This window comes from Diaphorina citri, unplaced genomic scaffold (assembly GCF_000475195.1).
Source record: "Diaphorina citri unplaced genomic scaffold, Diaci psyllid genome assembly version 1.1 scaffold145, whole genome shotgun sequence".
Classification (NCBI taxonomy): domain Eukaryota; kingdom Metazoa; phylum Arthropoda; class Insecta; order Hemiptera; family Psyllidae; genus Diaphorina; species Diaphorina citri.
The window spans coordinates 64597-91080 of record NW_007377582.1 but is presented as its reverse complement, the minus strand read 5'-3'; the positions used below and the strand labels follow the sequence as shown (position 1 = coordinate 91080).

The window sequence follows — 26484 nt, the reverse complement described above, 5'->3', positions numbered from 1 at the left end:
CTCGGAACGGCTGGCTTTCTCCTATCCTGTCTTTCTTCTCTCTTCGATTTCGGGATGATAAGACCTTAGCACCTTAGCAGTTACAGTACTTTTTTTAGAAAACCTTTTTTCACGCAAACTATACTCCATAATCCACCACTACACCGATTCCACCCTCGCCTTTGAAAATCTCTCTCCACAGTTGCCAACTCAACCTTCCTCCTCGTCCAGGGTTGCCAGAACAGCTTCCTGTTCACACACGGACAATGAAACAGCTATTAACTTTTAAGTTTCGGGTTAAGCGAACCGCAATGAAACACAATGTCAGAAGCCATAATACCGTTTTCAGTATAGGGCGTTTGGAAAATACCAAAACTTAACTTATCATTTTGATTGAAGAGAAATTTGATTAGCATGTTGAGTGTTCCTGTAATCAGGAGTGCGTGAGTTCAATCCTGACCAAGGTAGATAATTTTCCCTCAAAATTGTTGGAGACTTTGACCGCAATACTTAGTTGTGTTATTCTATTGTTGGGGTAAAATGATTAAGGTACTCTTTAGTCCTTTAACTGTATCATTACAAATATTCATCAGTAAATGGTTTTTACTTTCCTTATCCTATAGGAAGGAAAGTAATGTGATCGGGTCAAATTTTTGATGGTCAGATTTTAGTGCGAAAACACGTTTTGAGGTCCCTAGAGCCTAAATCCAAAGTTTCAGCCATTGGTCCGTGTGTGTGTCTGTCTGTGTGTCTGTCTGTAAACAAAATATCTCGAGAACGGTAAGAGCTAGAGACTTGAAATTTGGTATGTAATATCTTTCAAATGTGACAAGGATGCGACACGAAACTTTTGGTTAAGACCGGTGCAACGCTTGGCGGCATTTTAGCGCTTTTTGGCGGTTTTCGGTGTAATTTAACAATATCTCGGGAACGGTATAAACTAAAGACTTGAAATTTGGTATGTAGTTCACAAATGTGACAAGGATGCAACCCACCTATTTTAACGTTTGGTTAAAATAGGTGCTGCGGTTCGCGGTATTTTCGACCGCTTTTTGGCGGTTTTCAGCTATACTGACTAAACAGTTAGAAATATTGTAAATGTTACAACAGAACACCCAAATAAGCATCATTCAATAGGATAAGGAAAGTCGTGTGATGTTCACACCAGATTTTTTCGAATTAAATTGATCCGGAGGGCAAGGCAATGCCTAAACCCTTGACAAATGGAGTGTGCCTGAAGGCATGTGGTGTGTTCCAATCCACTCGACCCTAATAAATAAGCATTATCATTATCATTGTTATTTCAGGTTGTTTACTGTGAACAAGAGAGAGAGAGAGAGAGAGAGAGAGAGAGAGAGAGAGAGAGAGAGAGACAGAGAGAGAAATAAATCTTAACCTCCTTGTACCGAGGCTCAAAAAAAGGTGGTATATTTTCCATTGGGCAGTTCCTTTTGTACATTTTGTAACAAAATTGTAGTTATATAGGTAGCAAAAATTAGAAAAATAAATGTGGGCAGGTGGACCAATAAATGGTACGTTTTTTAGGTGGGCGAATAAATGGTACACTTACCCTAGGTAGATACATAGGTACACACCTGTTCATTTGTTAACTCCTTTCTCACTTGTTCACCTGTATAGCTGTTGCGTACTTTAGGGAAACAGAATATAAAGTAGGTAAAAAAAAAAAATCGATAGGCACTTCTTTTTCAGGTGTTACCCAACCCATTGCAATGTCTATTTGCCTATGCTGCTATGCTCATAAACACCTAACATTATATTGAGTGAAAATATGGGAGAATACGTGGTGTTGGCTGTTATCTATATGGTGCAAGGTTATATACACATAGGTATACCTACTCAGGGCTGTATCCAGGATTTGTGTCCGGAAAATATTGTAGTTCAAATTAATATAAAATTAATAAAGTGTTGTAGTTTTGTAATAAATAACTAAAATAAGAGTTCTTTATTTCCTAATATAAATCATTTACATTTACTTCAATAAGTAAATAGAACACTCTCCACTTCCAAGTCTAATATGAAGTGAACAATGGGTGAATTTTCATTGAGTAGAAATTCTTTTGTTCCTTTCTTCTCCTCCTCCTCTTCGTCTTCCTCCTCCTCTTCCTCCTGCTCCTTCTTCTTCTTTTTCTATTCCTCCTCCTCCTGCTTCTTCTTCTTCTTTTTCTCTTCCTCCTCCTCCTCCTTCTTCTTCTTCTTCTTCTCCTCCTCCTCCTCTTCCTCCTTCTTCTTCTCCTCCTTCTTCTTCTTCTTCTCCTCGTCCTCCTCTTCCTCCTTCTTCTTCTTCTTCTTCTTCTCCTCCTCCTCCTCCTCTTCCTCCTTCTTCTTCTTCTCTTCCTCCTTCTTCTTCTTCTCCTCCTTCTTCTTCTTCTTCTTCTCCTCGTCCTCCTCTTCCTCCTTCTTCTTCTTCTTCGATTTTCCCAATATCTCAATAATCCTAAAATCCAATGTTTACCTACCATGCTGGCACCGATCGCTATGCGCATTTATACGTTATACTACTCATTTTCCTCACGAGGCTGAGTGGGCCCCGCAACAGCCAGTCACGGAATCAATCATTTGGATGATACAAATTTATCCTCCTCCTCCTTCTTCTCCTCCTCCTCCTCTTCCTCCTTCTTCTTCTCCTTCTCCTCCTCCTCCTTCTTCTTCTCCTCCTCCTCCTTCTTCTCCTCCTCCTCCTCTTCCTCCTTCTTCTTCTCCTTCTCCTCCTCCTCCTTCTTCTTCTCCTCCTCCTCCTCCTCTTCTTCCTCCTTCTTCTTTTTCTCCTTCTTCTTTTACAATTCTTCTCCTCCTCCTCCCTCTAAATCTTTACTTCCTTCTCCTCTTTTATCTCCTCATAATTATGCTCCCTCTTCTTTCCACAATGCACAAATTTATTGACACCGCCGGGAATCGAACCCGGGTCTCCCGCGTGCAAGGCGAGCGCAGTGACCACTACGCCATGGGAGCTGACTGGTTTAGAACTCAGTAGTAATGGTACACATCAACCTACGTATAGGTATGGGTACCGGTATACTCATTATGATGGTGGTGGGGCGGGGGCTCATGAGAATCTAGGGCACTCAAGGGGTACGCGGGTGAAAAAAAGGTTGAGAACCGCTAGTGTAGAGTAAAGAGTGAAGACTGTGTAGTGTAGAGTACTGTAGAATAGGTGAAATGCTCACTTCACATTACACCATAGCACAGGGAACCTCTTCAAATATACCACTCGAACAAGGAAGATAGAGAGAGAGACTCACAAAGAGTGAGGGAAAGAGAAAGGAAGATGGAAGAGAGAGAGAGAGAGAGATGTGATAAAGGAGAGAAAAGGGGAGGAAGAGAGAGAGAGAGATGTGATGAAGCTTTCTTGGGTAGCTAAGTAGCTATAGAAAACTTCTAAGAAATGGATTAGTGAAAGAGAAGACTATAGAGGGAGAGAGAGAGAGTTTTCCTTACTCTTGAAGTTACTTTAACTTTAAGTTTACTGACTATTCTTAAATCTCTCACCACACCACTAGGAGGGACTGTGTGGAGTCAAGGGGAAGAATTAGATAAAGCGAATGTAAAGGGAAAGATAAACCCTCTCTTCCTCTAGTGATCACTTGACTTGAATTTGGAATCCTGCATTCCAAGCGTTTGATTTTCATTCCTGTCTATTCTGTCGAAAGCTTTTCCATTGAGAACTTTTGGCAGCTAATTTTAAAGGAATATAAACATTGCTGAAAGCGTTAAGGCCTGTCCACACTTTCTTTTTGTTTTCATTCTCTCTTTCTTTCCTTCTTTGTTCCTTCCTTAATTTCTTTCTTTGGGAAATCTTCAAAAGACGCACATGGGAAAAAACTTTTGCAGTGGGGAGAGTCCACAACTCCCACACGTGTGTTGGAAATGTCGAGACTTCTTGGCTGACAAATTGACAGTGTTTCCTCAAAGTTGATGGAAATGTCGAGACTTCTTGGCTGACAAATTGACAAGTGTTTCCTCAAAGTTGATGTGTTGAGAAACTGTTGGGTTACTAGTCGTCCAATAATTTCCAATTTCCGTGGGAGGTTGAAAAAAGGAAACCTTCAAAGGCCGACCTTGCCGTACTTTGAATAGCTTGGCTTGCCAGTGCGTAACTTGATGTTGACCAAGCAGCACTTTTGCGCCTAAACAGAACTGAAATTGCTTTGACACCTGACAATGTTTTTCAAAACACATACAAGGTAGGTAAACACAGAAACTTGAATGTAGACGATTCGTACACAGAAAGCCAACTCTGAGGATTAAGACGTGTAGGGGGCAAACAGTTCTAAAAGTTGGGGCTTATACAAAGCTAAATGTAGACGAGTTCGTGTGGTCCGACATTTTCAACACAAATTTTAATGTGAACCGGGCTTTATACCTATAAATAATAATAGTCTTCCATAATACTTACATAACATAGTTAGGTAGTTATACCTATAAGTCTATCGTCCCAGATACTGTTTCTAGAAATTTTTGCCTGCGGGTTGTTTTTCTATTGGCTGCCAATGAAAACAATGAATGAATTCCTAATTGACTCTTGCTTTAGGTTTATTAAGCCCGTACCAACTACACATTTATCCTCTTCTTAATCAATGGAAATTTATTCTACCTTCGCGTAGGGTTCTGGTACGCCAGGTAGGGAGGTACTGGTATGTTTACTTTCTATTTTCTATTGCTCAACCTGTTTTCTATACTCTGGTTTTTTTTTTTTTTTCCTTTTTTTTTTTTTTTTTTTTTTTTTTTTTTTTTCAGAGACACCCAAGAAACCCAACTGGAATGAATTCAAAAAGAAGAAGAAGGAGCTTACAAAGAAAAGGAAAATGACAGGCAATTCTCACTATGATGTGATTGTAGAATCAAAGAAGATCTGGGAACAAGTGAGACGGGCAGACTGTCCTGATGCAAAGAAAACACAACTGCTGAATAATCTGTATAAAATGTTGAAAGATAAAATGGGACAGGTAAGTCCCCTGACAGCATGTTAGGAGGCAATACCAGGGGAAGATTTTAGGAGGCAATACCAAAGCAGGTAATGTTTTTTTATCATATGCTCCTGTTTTTTTTTTTTTTTTTGGCTGGCTGGCTGGCTGGCTGAGGTTATTATGTGAAATTTGGTAGCTTATTGCAAAATTGAGAGTTAAACCCCTGTCCCAGTAAACCTTGGCAGTTCTACATGAACACAATGTTGCCCCTTCCAAACTATGGCTTAGCCCTTGTCAACTTTATGCCTCATCTATTTGTGCTTTCCATAATTATGTTTCTGTTCTGTTCTTCTCTAATCCACACATTTTAGATTGTGTTCTCACATGACATGTCCCGTATCATCCAGTGGCTATTGAAGCTGAGTTCTCCTCAAATGAAGAAGGACATCGTGAAGGAGTTGCTGCCGTTCACCGTGGCAATGATCAAGTCCAAATATTCCAATGCTCTGGTCAAACACATGTTGAAATCAGGAGACGAGAATACGAAGAATGAAATCATCAAGGCCCTTCAGCCTCATGTTGTCACCTTGTTGAGCCACACTGTAAGTTGAGTGTGCCTTAGGTACTAGTTAGTTCTTTGGTGGTTTGTAAAACTCACTCAGTAAAGGCCCCTTACAAATTCCCAGGAGCCAGATTGACCCTAAAATGTAATGAATAAATTTTCTTCAAGTCTGTGCTAAATATATTGTCAAGTTTCATCAAAATTGATTAGACCATTTAAGTTAGGAGTTATGGCATAACAATGAGTTCCATAAAGGGGACATCTACCACAGAGTCCTCAAATGTCTAACTTGGAATTCTTAGAAATCACTTAATCTTATGACCTTTGTCTCTTTCTCCATCTCATTTCAGACAGCTTCCCCCGTGCTCATGTACGCTCATGACCAAGTAGCATCACCCGCTCAGAAGTTAGCCATGCGTCAAGAGTTGTATGGAGGTCTGTACGAGTCTACTGGAGACAAGAAGATCAACTGTCTGGGTGACATATTCGAACAGTCACCGGAAATGAAGACCGCCATTCTGAGTGTCACGAAGAAGACCATCCTGAAGTCACTGCAGAAGTAAGTTTGGAGTTGGCTAAATGGTTAGGCCAAAGGCCATTTTACCTCCACTTCTTCTTTTTCTTTGCCTTTCCCATGTACACATGGGGTCGTCATTCTTTGTCAGCCTCTCAATCAGCCCTACTAGGGTGATAGCTTTGGGTTGACATTTGGTTTTGGCTACAAATTTTACGAGTAGATGCCCTTTGCACTCAACCTTTGCTATTTCTTTAGCAAGGGAAATTCAGGCTGGTATACTCCCTGTTCAAAGTCCCCCAGCCAGACTAAGCTGGTCTACTTCCCTGTTTAACACCTTTTAGCCAGACTATCAAACCTCTATTTCCAACTCCAAAAAAAAAAAAAAAAAAAAAAAAAAAAAAAAAAAAAAAAACTCGAGAAAACTTGTTCATTATCTCAAACAATTGAGCCTCATTGCATTTCATTTTTCACAGAACTCAAGTCACAGGCTCGGCTCTACTTCATGCTGTCCTGTTAGATTTCATTTCTCATTCAAGTGATAGTCCGGACCTGATGGAAGTTCTGGAGATGTTGGCACCTCTCCCCCTGCTCCCGTTTGTTCATAGTAAGGCAGGAGCTTCGGTGGCCATGCATATAATCTGGAATGCCACTAATAAGGTTTGTTTGTTGTTGTTGGTGTTGTTTTTTTTTTTTTTAAATTATTATTTATTTATTTTAAGAGGTTTGAAAGAGGGAACTGAACCTAACTGCTAAGGTCTCATCGTCCCGAAATCGAAGAGAGAAGGAAGACAGGATAGGAGAAAGCCAGCCGTTCCGAGAACGAACATAATGCGTTCCGGATAAAATCCGCCCCGGGCAGGAATCGAACCCGCGGCCTAGCGCTTACAAGGCAGACGCGCGACCAACCAAGCTAACTAGGCTGGCTTTCGACCTTTTAAAGATTCTTTTTCAAAGTTTCGACTTCAGATCAAGGCAGACGCGCGACCAACCAAGCTAACTAGGCTGGCTTTCGACCTTTTAAAGATTCTTTTTCAAAGTTTCGACTTCAGATTTTTTTCTTTTCACAATTTTTTAAGTACGTAGGAATCGACCTTATTATTATTTTTTACCCAAATGCAACTGCTCCACTAGGGACTACTCTAATAGTAATAGCCTACTGTTGGAATGAAGGGACTTTCCAGTCCTATGCGAGCAGTATAAATAAGAACTGTTTTTTCTTTTCACAATTTTTTAAGTACGTAGGAATCGACCTTATTATTATTTTTTACCCAAATGCAACTGCTCCACTAGGGACTACTCTAATAGTAATAGCCTACTGTTGGAATGAAGGGACTTTCCAGTCCTATGCGAGCAGTATAAATAAGAACTATTATCATAATAATGTTGCTCAACTTCAGTGATTCATAATATGAACTGGCGCATTAAATTTCACGTGCTATATCGCCGCTAGTTTCGGTCTGCTCCCTGTATAAATTCTCCTTTTGTATCAAGAGGGATTGATACAACCCAGAAAAGAGCATATTATGACTACTTAGGCACTACGCAACCTACTGTTCATAACACTCTTAACGCTATCAGAAACTGTAAAATTTTCTATGTTTGGTCCAATTTGAAATTTCACAAAAGATCTAACCAGGTCGTAGTGACATAGGGCGTTTATTTATAGCCGATGGCCCTACTTATGCCAATACCAATTTGGAATTTTCTTGCTTTTTGAAAGTAGGCTATCAGAGAAAAATTGACCCTGAAAAATAAAATTACCTTTGATGGAGGACTTATCCTGCAGGATGTCAGCAGTCAGCTAAAAATTTTCCCTCGGGAACACAGACTCAAAGTGTCTACACAATAAAATTAACAATCACTACACCGAATTGAAAAAGTAAAAAAATGTACGGAAATTTATAAAAACAAAACAAATCTACCACAAACACCGGGAGAATGATATAAAAAATAGCCCGAAAAATACTAAATGCCCTCAAAAAATTAAAAACAAATTTCTAAATTTTTCAATTGTACTTTTTTGGTTTGAAAAGACCACCGAATTAAGTTCTCAAAATACCAAGTGACTATTTTCCGAACACGCTGGTACCGAAAATTTCCAGACGACAAACTAGTCGACAGCTCGGGAGATAACGGAAAACTGAAAGAACGGAGAGGGAGAAACTGAGAAAACCATCCGAAAATGGATAAAAAACGGTTAGAGAAAAGCGGTATTTTCGCTCGTCGGGGGAGGGCGCCAAATGAGAAACTGTTATGAAAATGAGGGCCGTGGCATGTTTGTCACCATTCCACCGAAGATGGCAGACATCAGCTTGGACCTTAAGATATATCGCCACATCATAAGAGCTCCAGTCATGCACTATTGCACTGGATTTCCCAGTAATAAATTCAAAGGAAGGATGTCAAAGTTTTCCCTTCTGACAAAATTTCTATTGAAGAATATGACTTTGTACTTGGAGCCACGCAAGGTAATGCCTAAACCCTTGACAAATGGAGTGTGCCTGAAGGCATGTGATGTGTTCCAATCCACTCGACCCCAATAAATAAGCATTATCATTATCATTGTTATTTCACGTTGTTAAGTTACTTTCCCATTTTGGCCCTTTGTTATATTTATGTTTGTTTATTTTGTGCCATTTTCATGCACCCCTGGTTTCATTTGTTTCCTTCCACCATAATCAGACTAATTTCGGTCACTCACGATCAGACTGTTGACTTGGGTTTGTCCTAAGTTTGCCAGAGAGTGGTAACCTGTGTGGTGGGAAAAGCTTCCGACCTACGAGCTACGTCTCTCAGACACTCAGACGGTCTGAGAGACTTATGTTGGAAGCTTTTTCCGCCATACAAGTTACGACTTAGAAAAAAAGTTGAGTAGAGGAGCTCCTTAGGAGAACCGCATTACCTTGTAAATAAAACCAGGGAAAAATAAGGTACCTATTGATCAATCGGTTAGCAAGTGTCGAAATATTGGTCTAGTGTCAATCAACCTTACGCCTGTTGGAAACGAAAAGGCTCAAAAAACCAATCCAGCATCAGCATACAAACAGAGACTGTAGTTACTTTCCCATTTTGGCCCTTTGTTATATTTATGTTTGTTTATTTTGTGCCATTTTCATGCACCCCTGGTTTCATTTGTTTCCTTTCACCATAATCAGACAAATTTCGGTCACTCACGATCAGACCGTTCACTTGGGTTTGTCCTAAGTCTGCCAGAGAGTGGTAACGTGTGTGGTGGGAAAAGCTTCCGACCTACGAGCTACGTCTCTCAGACACTCAGACGGTCTGAGAGACTTATGTTGGAAGCTTTTTCCGCCATACAAGTTTCGACTTAGAAAAAAAGATGAGTAGAGGAGCTCCTTAGGAGAACCGCATTACCTTGTAAATAAAACCAGGGGAAAATAAGGTACCTATTGATCAATCGGTTGTCGAAATGTTGGTCTAGTGTCAATCAACCTTACACCTGTTGGAAACGAAAAGGCTCAAAAATCCAATCCAGCATCAGGATACAAACAGAGACTGGTAACAGAAACATCATTAATCAGGAGGCTAGGAAAGTTGTTTGAAAGTGCACTACCCCGGTGCAGGATTTCCCAGCACATGTGCACAGATACGCTTCTCAGTACAGACACCTAGGCAGTCTTACTTTCTCTGCACTTCTTTTTCTTTTCAGCCTCAATGAATTTTAAATTATTCCTTTTTTTTAGCGTCTTTAAAAATTTTGACATTTTTTTTTTTTTACTCTCTTTTTTTCTCTTTCTTTTTCAAATATTCTTCTTTTCTTTCCACTTTTTTATGACCAAAAAATATTCTTTGAAAGTTTGTCTTTATCTCCTCCTTCATCTTTCTCCCTCCCTCTTTTTTAAAAGTTATTTCTGAAGGTGTAAAAATTTCGCCCCCACCCCCATTTCGCCGGCTTTTATTAACACCAGATCTTTGAAGCAGCTGCTAACATTTTTGAGCTGTAGGAGTACCTATACTATTTCGCCCCCACCCCCATTTCGCCGGCTTTTATTAACACCAGATCTTTGAAGCAGCTGCTAACATTTTTGAGCTGTAGGAGTACCTACCTATACCTACAGAGGACTTTGTTGGTCAGAAAACGACATTTTCTATTTATTTAGGTATTTTTTCGACCATGTATTCAATCTAAATGAGACGGTATAAAATAATACCATAAACGTGCACCAGAGGGTGAAAAAAAAAAATCTAACCATCTAACCAATCCCATGAGAGAGAGATAGGCACTCTTGTGTTATTTTGTATATACAAATTAAATTATTGTTAATGGTTTTGATTTAAATGATTATATCTGAAACCTCATGGGGAATGAAGACAAAACACCTAATAGGTACCTACCTACATACAATTATGTGTTCTGCTGTTGGCTGTTTACTTTTGGTTCTTTTGTTGCATCAGATAATTAGGTAACTTTGTTGTAAGGATTTACATTGCGTTATAGAAAGTAAAATGAGAAAACAGGATAAGAAAATGCATGCTCATATTGTCAAAATGAAAAACTATCTATAGGCAACAAAACAAACAAAGAAAGCACATAGGCAGATTTTTTCTTTTCACAATTTTTTAAGTACGTAGGAATCGACCTTATTAATATTTTTTACCCAAATGCAACTGCTCCACTAGGGACTACTTTAATAGCAATAGCCTACTGTTGGAATGAAGGGACTTTCCAGTCCTATGCGAGCAGTACAAATAAGAACCATTATCATAATAATGTTGCTCAACTTCAGTGATTCATTGGGAACTGGCGCATTTCACGTGCTATATCGCCGCTGACTCAGTTCCTTTCCTCATTTTCAGCTGAAGAAGAAGATCGTCAAAGAGCTCAAAGGCCATCTCCGCGAGGTGGCCACATCGGAATTCGGCCACCTAGTCCTCGTCACCCTCCTGGATAACGTGGATGACACCCTTCTCCTCAAGAAAGCCCTCCTACCCGAGCTGCTGGCTGAGGTGGTGCCCCTTGCCAATCACGAGTATGGGCGGAAAGTGATCGCTCATTTGGTGTCTTGGTGTGACCCCGGGTTCTTTCATCCGACCTGCATTGCGCACGTCAAGTCCGGAGATGAGTTTAGCACGAGGTGAGTTTGCCTTTTGGATTTTGCACCGAATTTAGTACACAGAAGGGTTTTTTTTTCTAGGGGGATGGTTCAGGAAAAAGATAGTTTTTTAGACAGAATTTTGTTTTTAGTTGAGACTTTTTTTAAGTGGAGGTTGTTTTAAACCTGTAGTAAGTTACCTTTTGGATTTGGCACCGAGTTTTGCGTGGTACACGGAAGATTTTTTTCTGGGGGGATGGTTCAGGAAAAAATTAGGAAACAGGATTTTGTTTTAAGTTAAGACTTTTTTTTGAGTGGAGGTTGTTTTAAAACTGTGTGTGATTAGACCATCTATAAATAATATACACTCTGCCGAGACCTTGGCTTTATCCTAAACTGAAAAGGTTCGTTCTCGGAACGGGTGGCTTTCTGCTATGCTGTCTTCCTTCTCTGTTCGATTTCGGGACGATAAGACCCCTAGCTTTACAGTTCCCTAAAATATTAGTAATGATGAATTATTTTAGTTTCATATGTTCAACATAATTTTTCCTCTCTCTTTTCGTTTCAGTAAGAAAGATCGTGACATAAGAAACAAGGAAATTCTAGAAGCTGTATCAGAACCCCTGCTCAGTTCCATAGCTAAGGATGCAGACTTCTGGTTATCTACCGGCTCTGTTGCTATGGTTACCGCTGTGATATTGAAAAACGCGCTAGGTAAGTCTTCTTTCTTTTTTCTATGAACGTATTTCAATCCCTAGAACTCAGCAAAATTCTAAGCTGTTTAAAAATCAGCCTGAAAGCCCAATTTCTCTAGGACATACGACATCTGAGTGCACAAATGATGCTCTACGTTTAGTTCTATTAACCACGCTTGATTTTGAAGAACATTCCTCAAACTCCCGCAACAACCTGCCTCGGTTGCGTAGTGGTCAAGATGCTCGCCTGGTAAACAGGAGGGCGTAGGTTCGAACCCAGCCGAGGCATGGAATTTTATCCTCATTTATTTGAGAATTTGACCACATAATAATGGATCTCTAAGGGTTAGGTGGTAGAGAACGCCTCCGGTGTTAACCTCGCCTAGTAGTTACCTTCCACTCAAGAGTCTATTATTATTATTAATATTATAATTTTTTTGTGAACGTCCCAATCTAACGCTGCGCTGCGGCACGGAAGTAGATTTGTTCCTAATATTCGCACTTTTTTTTCATGTCTACACCAATAAAGGTATATCGGCTTCTGAAGATGTTAAATCTTTGAAATTTGATATAGCTCTGTTTTTTTCTTCATCTTTGTATATCTAAACCACTCTTATCATTCTCAGGTCCTGGTCTAAAAGAGGCGTTCGACAGTGTTGCGAACGTCATTGTCGATCTGGAACGTCGGGTACCGTTGGAACTCAAAAAAGACTTTGCAAGCGGAAACAAAAACAAGCAGAAAAAAGCTGCCCAACAAAACAAGGGTGGTGAGAAAAATCAGACTGCTCAGGGCAAAAAAGGAACTGAAGGCAAAAAGGAGGCAGGAAACGAAAAGGAGGAAGAGACCACCCCGTTTATAGAACATCCGGGCTTTCACACGGTGCTTAAGAAGTTGTTGCAGCACGATCGCGATAATGTGGCGAAGGAATTGCGTAAGTTTCGAGTGCTCTTGTGTTTCGAAGTCAAAATTTTGCGGTTGACTAAGATTTTTTTTTTTTTACTAAAGGGGCACCTACTTTTATTTTCACAACTTTTGTGGGTATCATAGCATTACTAAGTGCGTCCTTTACCATTAATTTTCATCGACTCGTATCGTCATTTTACTCTGGTATTGCCGCCACTGGTCGCTACTCGATTAAAGTAGCTACTCAATTGTCCTTACGAGGATGAGTGCACCCCGAACTCCAAGAAAAGAGCCGAAAAAAACTTCGACCCCGCCGGGAATCGAACCCGGGACCTCCGGCGTGCAAGCTTAGTATGATACCCACTTCGACTCGTATCGTCATTTTACTCTGGTATTGCCGCCACTGGTCGCTACTCGATTAAAGTAGCTACTCAATTGTCCTCACGAGGATGAGCGCACCCTGAACTCCAAGAAACGAGCTGAAAAAAACTTCGACCCCGCCGGGAATCGAACCCGGGACCTCCGACGTGCAAGCTTAGTATGGGACCCACTCGACCACGGTGGTTGCTCTATTGTTTATAATTATTTGTTACAGCAACCCTGTCCGAAAGTATCGTTGCCAAAGCTAGCAAAGAAGTTCTCGATTTTTGGACCAAGTGCAATCGAGCCTGTTTCATTTTGGTGCTGTAAGTATTTCTATTAGTATAGGGCCTGAATGGGTCCCAAAATCATTAGAACTCGTGTTATTCAAAGAGGTTTTCTATTGAAAACTTTGGGTATGGGAGGAGCCCCGATACTTTTACCTAGACATTAAGGTTTGATAGAGGGATCTGTAACTGCCAAGGTCTTATCGTTCCGAAGCAATAAGAGAAAGAAGACAGGATAGGAGAAAGCCAGCCGTTCCGAGAATGAACTTTAGTTAAGAATAAAGATCGCCCCGAGCGGGAATCGAACCTGCGACCCAACGCTTACAAGCAGACGCACTACCCTTCAAGCTAACTAGGCTGGTAAAAATGTAAATTGATCCATGGTTCTATTTTGTTCCCTCAGGATTTTAGAGTCAGAATAAAGATCGCCCCGAGCGGGAATCGAACCTGCGACCCAACGCTTACAAGCAGACGCACTACCCTTCAAGCTAACTAGGCTGGTAGAAATGTAAATTGATCCATTGTTCTATTTTGTTCCCTCAGGATTTTAGAGTCTGGCATGGAATCGTGTGTTTCTGAACTCAAGTCAAAGCTGTCCCCCTTCAAGACCAAACTGTCATCCCAGAAATTCTCTGGAGCCAAAGTTCTGCTGAGTAAACTGGAATAGGTTTTGTGTAGGTATTGAAGTCCCATTCACACCAGATGAGCAGGAAAAGGAATTTTAACCCTGTTAAGCATACAATAAGGTTGGATTTCACCAATATTTTGTTCAGCCCTTAAAAGGCCTGGTAAGCTAACAGCCTGTTAAGTACCATTTGATTTGTATAGGCTTGACAAGGCTGTTAAGCTAACAGTTTGTTAGTGGCTAAAAAGAAGGTTGGTGAAACCCACCCTAAAATTATTGCTCCCCACTGTTGATTGGAAAGCTGAACCTTCTGAGGTCACAGGAGACCTGTGCTGCCGACACGTTTTGCAGATATCTCGTTCACTTGTTTTCCACCTTGGTAATTTTTATGACGTGATGCAATAAGGTTGGATTTCACCAATATTTTGTTCAGCCCTTAAAAGGCCTGTTAAGCTAACAGCCTGTTAAGTACCATTTGATTTGTATATGCTTGACAAGGCTGTTAAGCTAACAGTTTGTTAAGTTCCATTTGGTACTTATGTATAGGCTTGACAAGGCTGTTAAGCTAACAGTTTGTTAAGTTCCATTTGGTATGTATAGGCTTGACAAGGCTGTTAAGCTAACAGTTTGTTAGTGGCTAAAAAGAAGGTTGGTAAAACCCACCCTAAAATTATTGCTCTCCACTGTTGATTGGGAAGCTGAACCTTCTGAGGTCACAGGAGACCTATGCTGCCGACACGTTTTGCAGATATCTCGTCCACTTGTTTTCCACCTTGATAATTTTTATGACGTGACTTGGACTCGAACCACCAACCTCCAGGTCCCAAGTCCACCGCGTCAATACCATCGAGGTTATTCGATCGAAAGCAAAGTAACCCTAGAACTAGAACAGTGCTTCTCAAACTGTGTACCGCGAGATTTTTTTCTTTTTGGTGAAAGATAGGAGTCATGAAAAGTGTGCTGCGGTGGCGACAACTTTGAGAAGCACTGCCCTAGAAAGTAGGGTTATAAGGGACAACAATGAAAGATGCAAAATACAACACGAAGATCTTATAAAAGATATTTATAGTATTTTTTTCTTTTTTTTTATTGATTTCTTTACTCTAAAATAAGTTACAATTTAGATCAATAATTATTATAAATTAAGAAATAATAACAATACTTGGTTACAATGGTGATTTCATAGGACTTGATAGGTGATTTTTTGAAAAAGAATTATAAGAAAAGTCCTTGACCCCGGATACAGTGATGTAAGTAAAACCCTTTATCAATCAACCTTTCTTTTAGTTACTTCATAGCTAAACTGATCCATCAAAAGATTGCGCTAGAGAATTATAAGAAAAGTCCTTGACCCCGGATACAGTGATGTAAGTAAAACCCTTTATCAATCAACCTTTCTTTTAGTTACTTCATAGCAAAACTGATCCATCAAAAGATCCAGCCATGATTTCAACGAATTTAGAACCTTCCTTGTTAATTAAACTTATTTCAAAAGGAAAACCAAACTCAATTAGCCACTGGTGGACAATTTTCCTCCTTTCATGTATTTTCTTTTCTTCCAAAATTTTCAAAGGAAAAAAAGCTGACTGCTGAAAAATCGATGAGAGCGCGATCTGTATTTTGCCGTCAGAACTTTTTTGAGGTTATGTGATGATGTCGAAAGTCAGGGTCGTTCAAAATACTACCCTAAAATACTTTTGACAAGTTTTAGTGTTTTAGTTCTCAAGACTCTTGGGTAATAAGTATAATATCATTTTTACTTGTAGCTATGATATTGAAATATTCAGAAACTGTATTTGAAAATTAATTTTCCCACAATAATCACTCATCTTCAATTCTTCACTATCTTGGTAAAAGTATTTTTTAAATGCGAGACTCATCTTCAAAAGGTAGGGAAAGTAAAAAAGTAAATAAAAACAGCTGATTACCTTCAAAATCAAGGCGCGATTTTTCAAATTTCAAGATTTTCAAATGTAGGTACGAGATTTGTGACCGAAGGGCTGATTGCAGTAAACACTAAAAACATACACTGACAGGCTAAAGAATTATCCATTCATATTTCATCGTAAAAATAGATCTCAATACCACTGTAAGTACTTAATACCTTTGTATAGGAATTCTAAATAACGTTCACACATCACAGGGTTTTTCTCTTTTTAGGTGTCATTTAAGAGGTTGTACGAACAGTTGACATTTATATTTCTGACCTGCTTTTGCATTGATTAGGGTTTACAGTTACATCATTGGCAATACTTGAATCATTCATCCTTTGAGTATTTCACCGCCGTTTTTATTTCGTAGCAATGAAACAACTCGTGTGGTCTGTGGAAACAACGAAACAACGTACATTAGACTCGTGTGGTCTGTGGTCATCAGATTTTTTTATGGCTTTTTTTTCAACCATAGAAAACAAGATCATTTACAGAGCGCTGGTAGTTTTTAAAGACAGAGCAAAATCTGGTACTGAACTGCCCCTCCATACTCTGTAAAGCACCAAGGCTTTGATGAGGTTATTGACAGGGGACAAAGTCCTGAATGATTCAATTAAATAATTATAAACAAATCCTTACCTACTAAAAAAAAAATCCTCCCTAAAGGAAAAGAAAAGTGGCTCCACTGTTAGTCTAATTTTTCACTGATGTAGGTAAATAGAAAATTACAATACAGTCTCAGAAACACACCTTGAGTAGCAGTGGTTTTGAATGACCAGGCATGAAAATTAACCCGTCACATCCTTTCATCATTTTGCCAAAGGAAAGCTAATTATAAAAATTCATCAATAAGGTTAACCTTGTTTAAAAGTTCAATGGGGACCAGAACTAATCAGCTAATCCCTTTTGTGTGTTGGAACTTTTTTTGCTGACTTCCATCAAGATGGAACAAAACATCCAAGCATGACTAATGTTATCACAGAACTAACACAGTCACAAGTTCATCTAGTTAAAATTTAGAACTCATTTTGTTTATTCAAATAGTGTTTACAAGTGTACCAACTCTATGTCCATTTCTACAGCACTTGTACACTATCTACAGCATTTGCACACAGGCACAGGGCATTTGCACCTTATTTGTTGTATCAAATACAAATGAAAGTCACAGGAATTAAAAAATCACACTCAAACACAGCATCAATATTTGTGCATTAGGAATTTTCCATCAAGAAAGCAGCACCATTTTAGTTTGTTTTCACAAAGAAAACTACCCATTTTGTACAAATTTTCATTGTTATTTAAAACTGTTTTCAGTTGTGCCCAGAAACTTCCGTCTTCTTGAAGAATTGGAACATGGACAGAGAGGTGTTGGAGATGGCACAATCAGTTGGGGCTTGGAAAATGATGATGATATGACTCTCACACATTGGACGGGAATGATTATTGGACCACCTAGGGTAATCTACCATTTCTTTGATAGTACCTTTTGTCTCATCAACTTGCACTATGACCTAAAGCTAAAAAGTCTAATATTATCCACACTTTGAATTTAAAATTGTTTGAGTTAAACAATCTGATTTGCTTAAAAGTTTCAATTCATCCAGTTAGATTGCTCAAGCCAATAATAGATAAACTTCAAGCAATTTTAAACTTACATTGTGGTCACAGCCTTAAAAAAAAGTCTACACTAATATCTTTCAGAAGGTCATTTGGCTACAAACCTTTTCTATTGTTAAATCTATTGTTCATATTGCTAGGGAAATGTGGATATGGAGGAAGAACAACTACTAAATTTCAGCTACAATATCCTTTGTAATTTAATGTAATGTAAATGCAGTTTCTTTGTGATATTATATCACAACTTTGGTGCTCACTGCAGCATTGTAGGATTTTTCCCAATATCTCAATAATCCTAACATCCAATGTTTACCTACCATGCTGGCACCGGTCGCTATGTGCATTTATACATATGTCATAGCTACCCATGGGCCCTGCAACATCCAGTCACAGAGTCAATCATTTGCTTGATACAAATTTCTTGACCCCCCGGGGAATCAAACCCAGGTCTCCCACGTGCAAGGCAAGTGCAGTGACCACTATGTCATGGGGGCTGACACAACATCCTTTACCCTCTTGTTGTTAAATCTATTTCTCTCTTTTTCCAGACGCCCTATGAAAACCGTATGTACAGTTTAAAAATAGAATGTGTACCCAGATACCCTGATGAACCACCTCAGTGTAGATTTGTATCCAGAATTAACATGACATGCATAAACAACACATCAGGCATTGTAAGTATAACTTCATTATTAACCTACTAGATTTAGGTTGTTGTTATTATGTTCTGGGTGATGATAGAGGCTAAGGCTACCCACTACCCAGTAGATCTGAAAACAGGTACACCTGATCAGGTCTACCTGATAGTGTGTGTGCTCATCAGGTATCAGGTAGACCTGACAGACAGACCTTTTCAGCAGTACCTCAGGTCTACCTGATAGTGAGTGGCTGGCCTAAAATTCTAGGGGTAGTGTTTTGTTTATACAGTTTAACATAACAGTGGTAACCTTACGAGTACACAAGCTTGGGGAATAGGTTATCACTTCAGTGTTAAACTGTACTAACAGAACACTAGCCCGAGAAGCCTAGCCTATCATATTGCAGTACATGACTACAACCTTAGGCACCACAAGTCATACGTGTTGTGTGTTATGTGAAGTAGGTGGCATTCGTACTAAACTATGAGATGGATCAGAAGGAAACCTTCATAGGAGAACAAGTTGTGGGTTGTGGGAGAAACCCAAATATAAGAGTATGAAATTGTCATCAAATTAATTTTCTTTAAGCTACATGGTTACTTACTGATCCATGTCCAAGGCTTCTCACATGAATGTTAGATGTAGTGATGGGACTCGAGTGAGATTTTTCAAGCCTATCATATTGCAGTACATGACTACAACCTTAGGCACCACAAGTCATACGTGTTGTGTGTTATGTGAAGTAGGTGGCATTCGTACAAAACTATGAGATGGATCAGAAGGAAACCTTCATAGGAGAACAAGTTGTGGGAGAAACACAAATATAAGAGTATGAAATTGTCATCAAATTAATTTTCTTTAAGCTACATGGTTACTTACTTATCCATGTCCAAGGCTTCTCACATGAATGTTAGATGGTGTTCTTCCAGAATTCTGCAACTTGGATGGCTGCTGAGGTACATGTAGTGGGTGCCAATATTGGTATAGTTGAGAAGGTGGTCTTTGTCCTGCACTTCCTCACTACATGGTTAAGGGCAAGGACAAAGGCACAAGATAGTGGGTGCCAATATTGGTATAGTTGAGAAGGTGGTCTTTGTCCTGCACTTCCCCACTACATGGTTAAGGGCAAGGACAAAGGCACAAGGTCAACCAGCTACATGGTTAAACAGACATGTACTTGCATTGTCAAAATCCACTTTTACACCAACCTTTTTTTCTTCTTTAGTGGGTGCCAATATTGGTATAGTTGAGAAGGTGGTCTTTGTCCTGCACTTCCCCACTACATGGTTAAGGGCAAGGACAAAGGCACATGGTTAAACAGACATGTACTTGCATTGTCAAAATCCACTTTTACACCAACCTTTTTTTCTTCTCACACAGGTGGATCAGAAAACTGTGCCTGTTCTTGCCCGATGGCAACGGGATTACTCAATCAAGTCTCTCCTGCAAGAGCTCAGACGACTGATGACCACCAAGGATAACACAAAACTCTCTCAACCACCCGAAGGAAGCACATTCTAAGTATTTTGAGGAACCATCCGGTTGATGCAAGGACATCACAATATACTTAATCATTAATTATTTTTTACATATACCACTTATATTATTCTGTGTTATGTAACTGTGTACAAGGACATCACAATATACTTAATCATTAATTATTTTTTACATATACCACTTATATTATTCTGTGTTATGTAACTGTGTGGGTCTCACCAAGACATCAAATGAGTGATCACTTTCCTTTCCTGAACCATCCCCACTAGAAAACCCCTTCTGTGTACCAAACAAACTCGGTGCCAAATCCAAAAGGTAACTTACTACAGGTTTAAAACAACCTCCACTTAAAAAAAAAGTCTCAACTAAAAACAAAATTCTGTCTAAAAAACTAACTTTTTCCTGAAACATCCTCCTAGAAAAAAAACCTTCCGTGTATTAAACAAACTCGGTGCCAAATCAAAAGTTAACTCACTACAGTTTTAAAACAACCTCCACTCGAAAAAAAAGTCTCAACTAAAAACAAAATTCTGTCTAAAAAAACTAACTTTTTCCTGAAACATCCTCCTAGAAAAAAACCTTCCGTGTACTAAACAAACTCGGTGCCAAATCAAAAGTTAACTCACTACAGTTTTAAAACAACCCCCACTCGAAAAAACAAAATCCTGTTAAAAACTAACTTTTTCCTGAACCATCCCCCTAGAAAAAAAAAAAGCAAGGACATCACAATATACTTAATCATTAATTATTTTTTACATATACCACTTATATTATTCTGTGTTATGTAACTGTGTAAAAAAAAGCATTTTGTAATTTTTTGTTAAGATGGAAAGTGTGATGGAATGAATGCTTGGAGACAAGCCGTCAAATCTTGCTTTCACTGTCAACTATGCTTGGAAGGACAAACCATCCAAACTTGCTTTTGCTGTCAAAAACTCTGGTCTTTTGTGACCTAACCAAATAAAGTTGCTGGGCTTTACTAACTTAACCTAAGAGGAAAGTGTCCTTTCAGAGTGTGGTTAAATAACAATTTAGAGTAGAAGCTAAACAAACACTAGATGTACCGTACTTGAGGGAAAGGAGCTTCTTGAATTCTATCTTTATTACAATTATTACCATTATCTACGGTCTGGGTAAAATAATACTCGTACTTCAGACATTTAAATATAACATACAAGAACCTGTTTGTACCATGAGTGTAAAAGGGACTTTTTAATCATCCCAGGGATTTAGTCTCATTACAAAATCGTTTTGAGCAAACTTTTCAAATCCCCCCCCATATTGGGCATCAAAATCACTAATTGCCTGGCATACTTGCCAATAGTAGGTAAAGGGACTTTTCAGTCTCATGCTAGCAGTATAAATAAGGTATGGCTAACATTTGTTTAAATCCAGCTATAACAATATAAAATGTATAATATACCTAATTAGTCTAATTCATTTGGACTGAAGTCGTGGAGACTGTATTGTAATTTTCTATTTACATCAGTGAAAAATTAGACTAACAAACACACACAAATTACACAATTGGGCATCAAAATCACTAATTGCCTGGCATACTTGCCAATAGTAGGTAAAGGGACTTTTCAGTCTCATGCTAGCAGTATAAATAAGGTATGGCTAACATTTGTTTAAATCCAGCTATAACAATATAAAATGTATAATATACCTAATTAGTCTAATTCATTTGGACTGAAGTCGTGGAGACTGTATTGTAATTTTCTATTTACATCGGTGAAAAATTAGACTAACAGTGGAGTCACTTTTCTTTTCCTTTAGGGAGGATTTTTTTTTTTAGTAGGTAAGGATTTGTTTATAATTATTTAATTGAATCATTCAGGACTTTTTCCCCCGTCAAAAACCTCATCAAAGCCTTGGTGCTTTACAGAGTATGGAGGGGTAGTTCAGTACCAGATTTTGCTCTGTCTTTAAAAACTACCAGCGCTCTGTAAATGATCTTGTTTTCTGTAGTTGAAAAAAAAAAGGCATAAAAAAAATCTAATGACCACACGAGTCTAATGTAGCAGTTATCTTATGGACCATCAAACAAGGTCTACCCATCCCTGGGTCAGCTCTTCAAGCATAGAGTGAAACCTGTGGTCTGTTTATTTTTCAGGTCAATCAGTACATGACAGACAAGCACCACAGGTCACATCATGGACACAATAATCGGGTACATCATGAGTGTTCTTAACGAGATCCTACACCTGTTCTGGATCTCACGGAAACCTGACAACACACTCATGATAAACATAAAGTCCAACACGGGAAACACAGTTTGTGTCAATTTGGATCCAGCGTCAGACATTAGAAACGTGAAAGAAATGATAGCACCCAAGTTGGGTTTGATTCTAGGGTTACTTTGCTTTCGATCGAATAACCTCGATGGTATTGACGCGGTGGACTTGGGACCTGGAGGTTGGTGGTTCGAGTCCAAGTCACGTCATAAAAATTATCAAGGTAGAAAACAAGTGGACAAGATATCTGCAAAACGTGTCGGCAGCACAGGTCTCCTGTGACCTCAGAAGGTTCAGCTTTCCAATCAACAGTGGAGAGCAATAATTTTAGTGTGGGTTTCACCAACCTTCTTTTTAGCCACTAACAAACTGTTAGCTTAACAGCCTTGTCAAGCCAAATGGAACTTAACAAGCTGTTAGCTTAACAGGCCTTTTAAGGGCTGAACAAAATATTGGTGAAATCCAACCTTATTGTATGCTTAACAGGGTTAAAATTCCTTTTCCTGCTCATCTGGTGTGAATGGGACTTCAATACACAAAACCTATTCCAGTTTACTCAGCAGAACTTTGGCTCCCGAGAATTTCTGGGATGACAGTTTGGTCTTGAAGGAGGACAGCTTTGACTTGAGTTCAGACACACACGATTTCATGCCAGACTCTAAAATCCTGAGGGAACAAAATAGAACCATGGATCAATTTACATTTTTACCAGCCTAGTTACCTTGAAGGGTAGTGCGTCTGCCTTGTAAGCGTTGGGTCGCAGGTTCGATTCCCGCTCGGGGCGATCTTTATTCTAAACTAAAGTTCATTCTCGGAACGGCTGGCTTTCTCCTATCCTGTCTTCTTTCTCTTATTGCTTCGGAACGATAAGACCTTGGCAGTTACAGATCCCTCTATCAAACCTTGATGTCTAGGTAAAGGTATCGGGGCTCCTCCCATACCCAAAGTTTTCAATAGAAAACCTCTCTTAATAACACGAGTTCTAATGATTTTGGGACCCATTCAGGCCCTATACTAACTCATAGTTTAGTACGAATGCCACCTACTTCACATAACACACAACACGTATGACTTGTGGTGCCTAAGGTTGTAGTCATGTACTGCAATATGATAGGCTAGGCTTCTCGGGCTAGTGTTCTGTTAGTACAGTTTAACACTGAAGTGATAACCTATTCCCCAAGCTTGTGTACTCGTAAGGTTACCACTGTTATGTTAAACTGTATAAACAAAACACTACCCCTAGAATTTTAGGCCAGCCACTCACTATCAGGTAGACCTGTTGTACTACAGGTGAGCTAATTAAAATACGTTCTCAGTTCATTCCCAGATAGCTTGGTAGGAAGTGCGTCTGCCTTGTAAGCGCTAGGCCGCGGTTTCGATACCCGCCCGGGCGGATTTTATCCTGAAGGGTAATGTTCGTTCTCGGAATGGCTGGCTTTCTCCTATCCTGTCTTTCTTCTCTGTTCGACTTCGAAATGATAAGACCTTGAGAGTTGCAGTGGTCTCTATCAAACCTCTTAGAAAAACGAACAAAACAAATCATTCCCAGAATATCAGACTAATCTTCGACTAACATTTGCAACTTGGAAGTGATAACCTATTCCCCAAGCTTGTGTACTCGTAAGGTTACCACTGTTATGTTAAACTGTATAAACAAAACACTACCCCTAGAATCTTAGGCCAGCCATTCACTATCAGGTAGACCTGATTGAAGTGATAACCTATTCCCCAAGCTTGTGTACTCGTAAGGTTACCACTGTTATGTTAAACTGTATAAACAAAACACTACCCCTAGAAGCTTAGGCCAGCCACTCACTATCAGGTAGACCTGATAGGTACGGCTGAAAAGGTCTGTCTGTCAGGTCTACCTGATACCTGATGAGCACACACACTATCAGGTAGACCTGATCAGGTGTACCTGTTTTCAGATCTACTGGGTAGTGGGTAGCCTTAGCCTCTATCATCACCCAGAACATAATAACAACAACCTAAATCTAGTAGGTTAATAATGAAGTTACTCTACTGGGTAGTGGGTAGCCTTAGCCTCTATCATCACCCAGAACATAATAACAACAACCTAAATCTAGTAGGTTAATAATGAAGTTATACTTACAATGCCTGATGTGTTGTTTATGCATGTCATGTTAATTCTGGATACAAATCTACACTGAGGTGGTTCATCAGGGTATCTGGGTCCACATTCTATTTTTAAACTGTACATACGGTTTTCATAGGGCGTCTGGAAAAAGAGAGAAATAGATTTAACAACAAGAGGGTAAAGGATGTTGTGTCAGCCCCCATGACATAGTGGTCACTGCACTTGCCTTGCATGTGGGAGACCTGGGTTTGATTCCCGGGAAAAAGAGAGAAATAGATTTAACAACAAGAGGGTAAAGGATGTTGTGTCAGCCCCCATGACATAGTGGTCACTGCACTTGCCTTGCACGTGGGAGACCTGGGTTTGATTCCCCGGGGGGTCAAGAAATTTGTATCAAGCAAATGATTGACTCTGTGACTGGATGTTGCAGGGCCCACTCAGCCTCGTGAGGAAAATGAGGATTATTGAGATATTGGGAAAAATCCTACAATGCTGCAGTGAGCACCAAAGTTGTGATATAATATCACAAAGAAACTGCATTTACATTACATTAAATTACAAAGGATATTGTAGCTGAAATTTAGTAGTTGTTCTTCCTCCATATCCACATTTCCCTAGCAATATGAACAATAGATTTAACAATAGAAAAGGTTTGTAGCCAAATGACCTTCTGAAAGATATTAGCGTAGACTTTTTTTTAAGGCTGTGACCACAATGTAAGTTTAAAATTGCTTGAAGTTTATCTATTATTGGCTTGAGCAATCTAACTGGATGAATTGAAACTTTTAAGCAAATCAGATTGTTTAACTCAAACAATTTTAAATTCAAAGTGTGGATAATATTAGACTTTTTAGCTTTAGGTCATAGTGCAAGTTGATGAGACAAAAGGTACTATCAAAGAAATGGTAGATTACCCTAGGTGGTCCAATAATCATTCCCGTCCAATGTGTGAGAGTCATATCATCATCATTTTCCAAGCCCCAACTGATTGTGCCATCTCCAACACCTCTCTGTCCATGTTCCAATTCTTCAAGAAGACGGAAGTTTCTGGGCACAACTGAAAACAGTTTTAAATAACAATGAAAATTTGTACAAAATGGGTAGTTTTCTTTGTGAAAACAAACTAAAATGGTGCTGCTTTCTTGATGGAAAATTCTTAATGCACAAATATTGATGCTGTGTTTGAGTGTGATTTTTTTAATTCCTTTCATTTGTATTTGATACAACAAATAAGGTGCAAAGACCCTGTGCCTGTGTGCAAATGCTGTAGAAATGGACATAGAGTTGGTACACTTGTAAACACTATTTCAATAAACAAAATGAGTTCTAAATTTTAACTAGATGAACTTGTGACTGTGTTCTGTGTTAGTTCTGTGATAACATTAGTCATGCTTGGATGTTTTGTTCCATCTTGATGGAAGTCAGCAAAAAAAGTTCCAACACACAAAAGGGATTAGCTGATTAGTTCTGGTCCCCATTGAACTTTTTAAACAAGGTTAACCTTATTGATGAATTTTTATAATTAGCTTTCCTTTGGCAAAATGATGAAAGGATGTGACGGGTTAATTTTCATGCCTGGTCATTCAAAACCACTGCTACTCAAGGTGTGTTTCTGGAAAGGTCCTTCGTAACTTACCCACTCCAGCCATGATTTCAACGAATTTAGAACCTTCCTTGTTAATTAAACTTATTTCAAAAGGAAAACCAAACTCAATTAGCCACTGGTGGTCAATTTTCCTCCTTTCATGTATTTTCTTTTCTTCCAAATTTTTCAAAGGAAAGAAAAAAAGCTGACTGCTGAAAAATCGATGAGAGCGCGATCTGTATTTTGCCGTCAGAACTTTTTTGAGGTTATGTGATTATGTCGAAAGTCAGGGTCGTTCAAAATACTATCCTAAAATACTTTTGACAAGTTTTAGTGTTTTAGTTCTCAAGAGCTCAAGACTCTTGGGTAATAAGTATAATATCATTTTTACTTGTAGCTATGATATTTAAATATTCAGAAACTGTATTTGAAAATTAATTTTCCCACAATAATCACTCATCTTCAATTCTTCACTATCTTGGTAAAAGTATTTTTTAAATGCGAGACTCATCTTCAAAAGGTAGGGAAAGTAAAAAAGTAAATAAAAACAGCTGATTACCTTCAAAATCAAGGCGCGATTTTTCAAATTTCAAGATTTTCAAATGTACGAGATTTTTGACCGATTTGACAAGGCTGATTGCAGTAAACATTAAGAACATACACTATTACACTCACAGGCTAAAGAATTATCCATTCATCCTGGAAATAGATCTCAATACCACTGTAAGTACTTAATACCTTTGTATAGGAATTCTAAATAACGTTCACATATCACAGGGTTTTTCTTATGGACCATCCCTGGGTCAGCTCTTCAAGCATAGAGTGAAACCTGTGGTGTTTATTTTTCAGGTTAATTAGTACATGACAGACAAGCACCACAGGTCACATCATGGACACAATAATTGGATACATCATGAGTGTTCTCAACGAGATCCTACACCTGTTCTGGATCTCACGGAAACCTGACAACACG

The 26484-nt window shown here is 39.0% G+C and overlaps 3 protein-coding genes and 1 long non-coding RNA gene across 5 annotated transcripts; 3 read left to right on the top strand and 1 right to left on the bottom strand.

Annotated features, from left to right (window-relative positions):
• The first annotated feature begins 4721 nt into the window (after positions 1 to 4721).
• LOC103505016 (protein penguin) lies at positions 4722 to 14098 on the top strand. Its single transcript, XM_026820424.1, has 9 exons — positions 4722 to 4943; positions 5276 to 5506; positions 5817 to 6025; positions 6457 to 6640; positions 10802 to 11079; positions 11606 to 11751; positions 12359 to 12664; positions 13232 to 13322; positions 13827 to 14098. The coding sequence occupies exons 1-9, from the start codon at positions 4803 to 4805 to the stop codon at positions 13948 to 13950; spliced, it is 1710 nt and encodes a 569-aa protein (XP_026676225.1). The 5' UTR covers positions 4722 to 4802; the 3' UTR covers positions 13951 to 14098.
• A 3153-nt stretch (positions 14099 to 17251) lies between these two features.
• LOC103505008 (ubiquitin-conjugating enzyme E2 variant 2-like) lies at positions 17252 to 21208 on the top strand. 2 transcript variants are annotated; one of them, XR_003390316.1, is made up of 4 exons: positions 17252 to 17296; positions 18005 to 18130; positions 19475 to 19722; positions 20386 to 21208. XR_003390316.1 is itself a non-coding variant. In XM_008469314.3 (4 exons), exons 1-3 carry the CDS (start codon positions 17252 to 17254, stop codon positions 19613 to 19615), a joined length of 312 nt encoding a protein of 103 aa, XP_008467536.1. In that variant the 3' UTR covers positions 19616 to 19649; positions 19730 to 19801. The 2 variants fall into 2 exon arrangements, 1 of the variants encoding a protein (XP_008467536.1); XM_008469314.3 differs by lacking the exon at positions 20386 to 21208 and adding an exon at positions 19730 to 19801 and having other exon boundaries at positions 19475 to 19649.
• Positions 21209 to 23911: 2703 nt separating this feature from the next.
• On the bottom strand, positions 23912 to 25718 carry LOC103505015 (ubiquitin-conjugating enzyme E2 variant 2-like). Its single transcript, XM_017442224.2, has 3 exons — positions 25563 to 25718; positions 24841 to 24983; positions 23912 to 24067 (listed from the first exon to the last, which is right to left on the bottom strand). The coding sequence occupies exons 1-3, from the start codon at positions 25573 to 25575 to the stop codon at positions 23912 to 23914; spliced, it is 312 nt and encodes a 103-aa protein (XP_017297713.1). The 5' UTR covers positions 25576 to 25718.
• A 400-nt stretch (positions 25719 to 26118) lies between these two features.
• Positions 26119 to 26481, top strand: LOC113465692. Its single transcript, XR_003390317.1, has 2 exons — positions 26119 to 26234; positions 26361 to 26481. It is a non-coding gene; the product is annotated as an uncharacterized LOC113465692 (long non-coding RNA).
• Positions 26482 to 26484: the final 3 nt, after the last annotated feature.

Coding starts and splice junctions, on each gene's coding strand:
- LOC103505016 (XM_026820424.1), top strand. CDS start 4,803: ATGACAGGCAATTCTCACTATGATGTGATTGTAGAATCAAAGAAGATC. Junction 6,641..10,801: donor TCTGGAATGCCACTAATAAG/GTTTGTTTGTTG, acceptor CCTCATTTTCAG/CTGAAGAAGAAGATCGTCAA. Junction 13,323..13,826: donor GCCTGTTTCATTTTGGTGCT/GTAAGTATTTCT, acceptor TTGTTCCCTCAG/GATTTTAGAGTCTGGCATGG.
- LOC103505008 (XM_008469314.3), top strand. CDS start 17,252: ATGACTCTCACACATTGGACGGGAATGATTATTGGACCACCTAGG. Junction 17,297..18,004: donor TGATTATTGGACCACCTAGG/GTAATCTACCAT, acceptor CTCTTTTTCCAG/ACGCCCTATGAAAACCGTAT. Junction 18,131..19,474: donor TAAACAACACATCAGGCATT/GTAAGTATAACT, acceptor CTTCTCACACAG/GTGGATCAGAAAACTGTGCC.
- LOC103505015 (XM_017442224.2), bottom strand. Junction 24,068..24,840: donor TGATTATTGGACCACCTAGG/GTAATCTACCAT, acceptor CTCTTTTTCCAG/ACGCCCTATGAAAACCGTAT.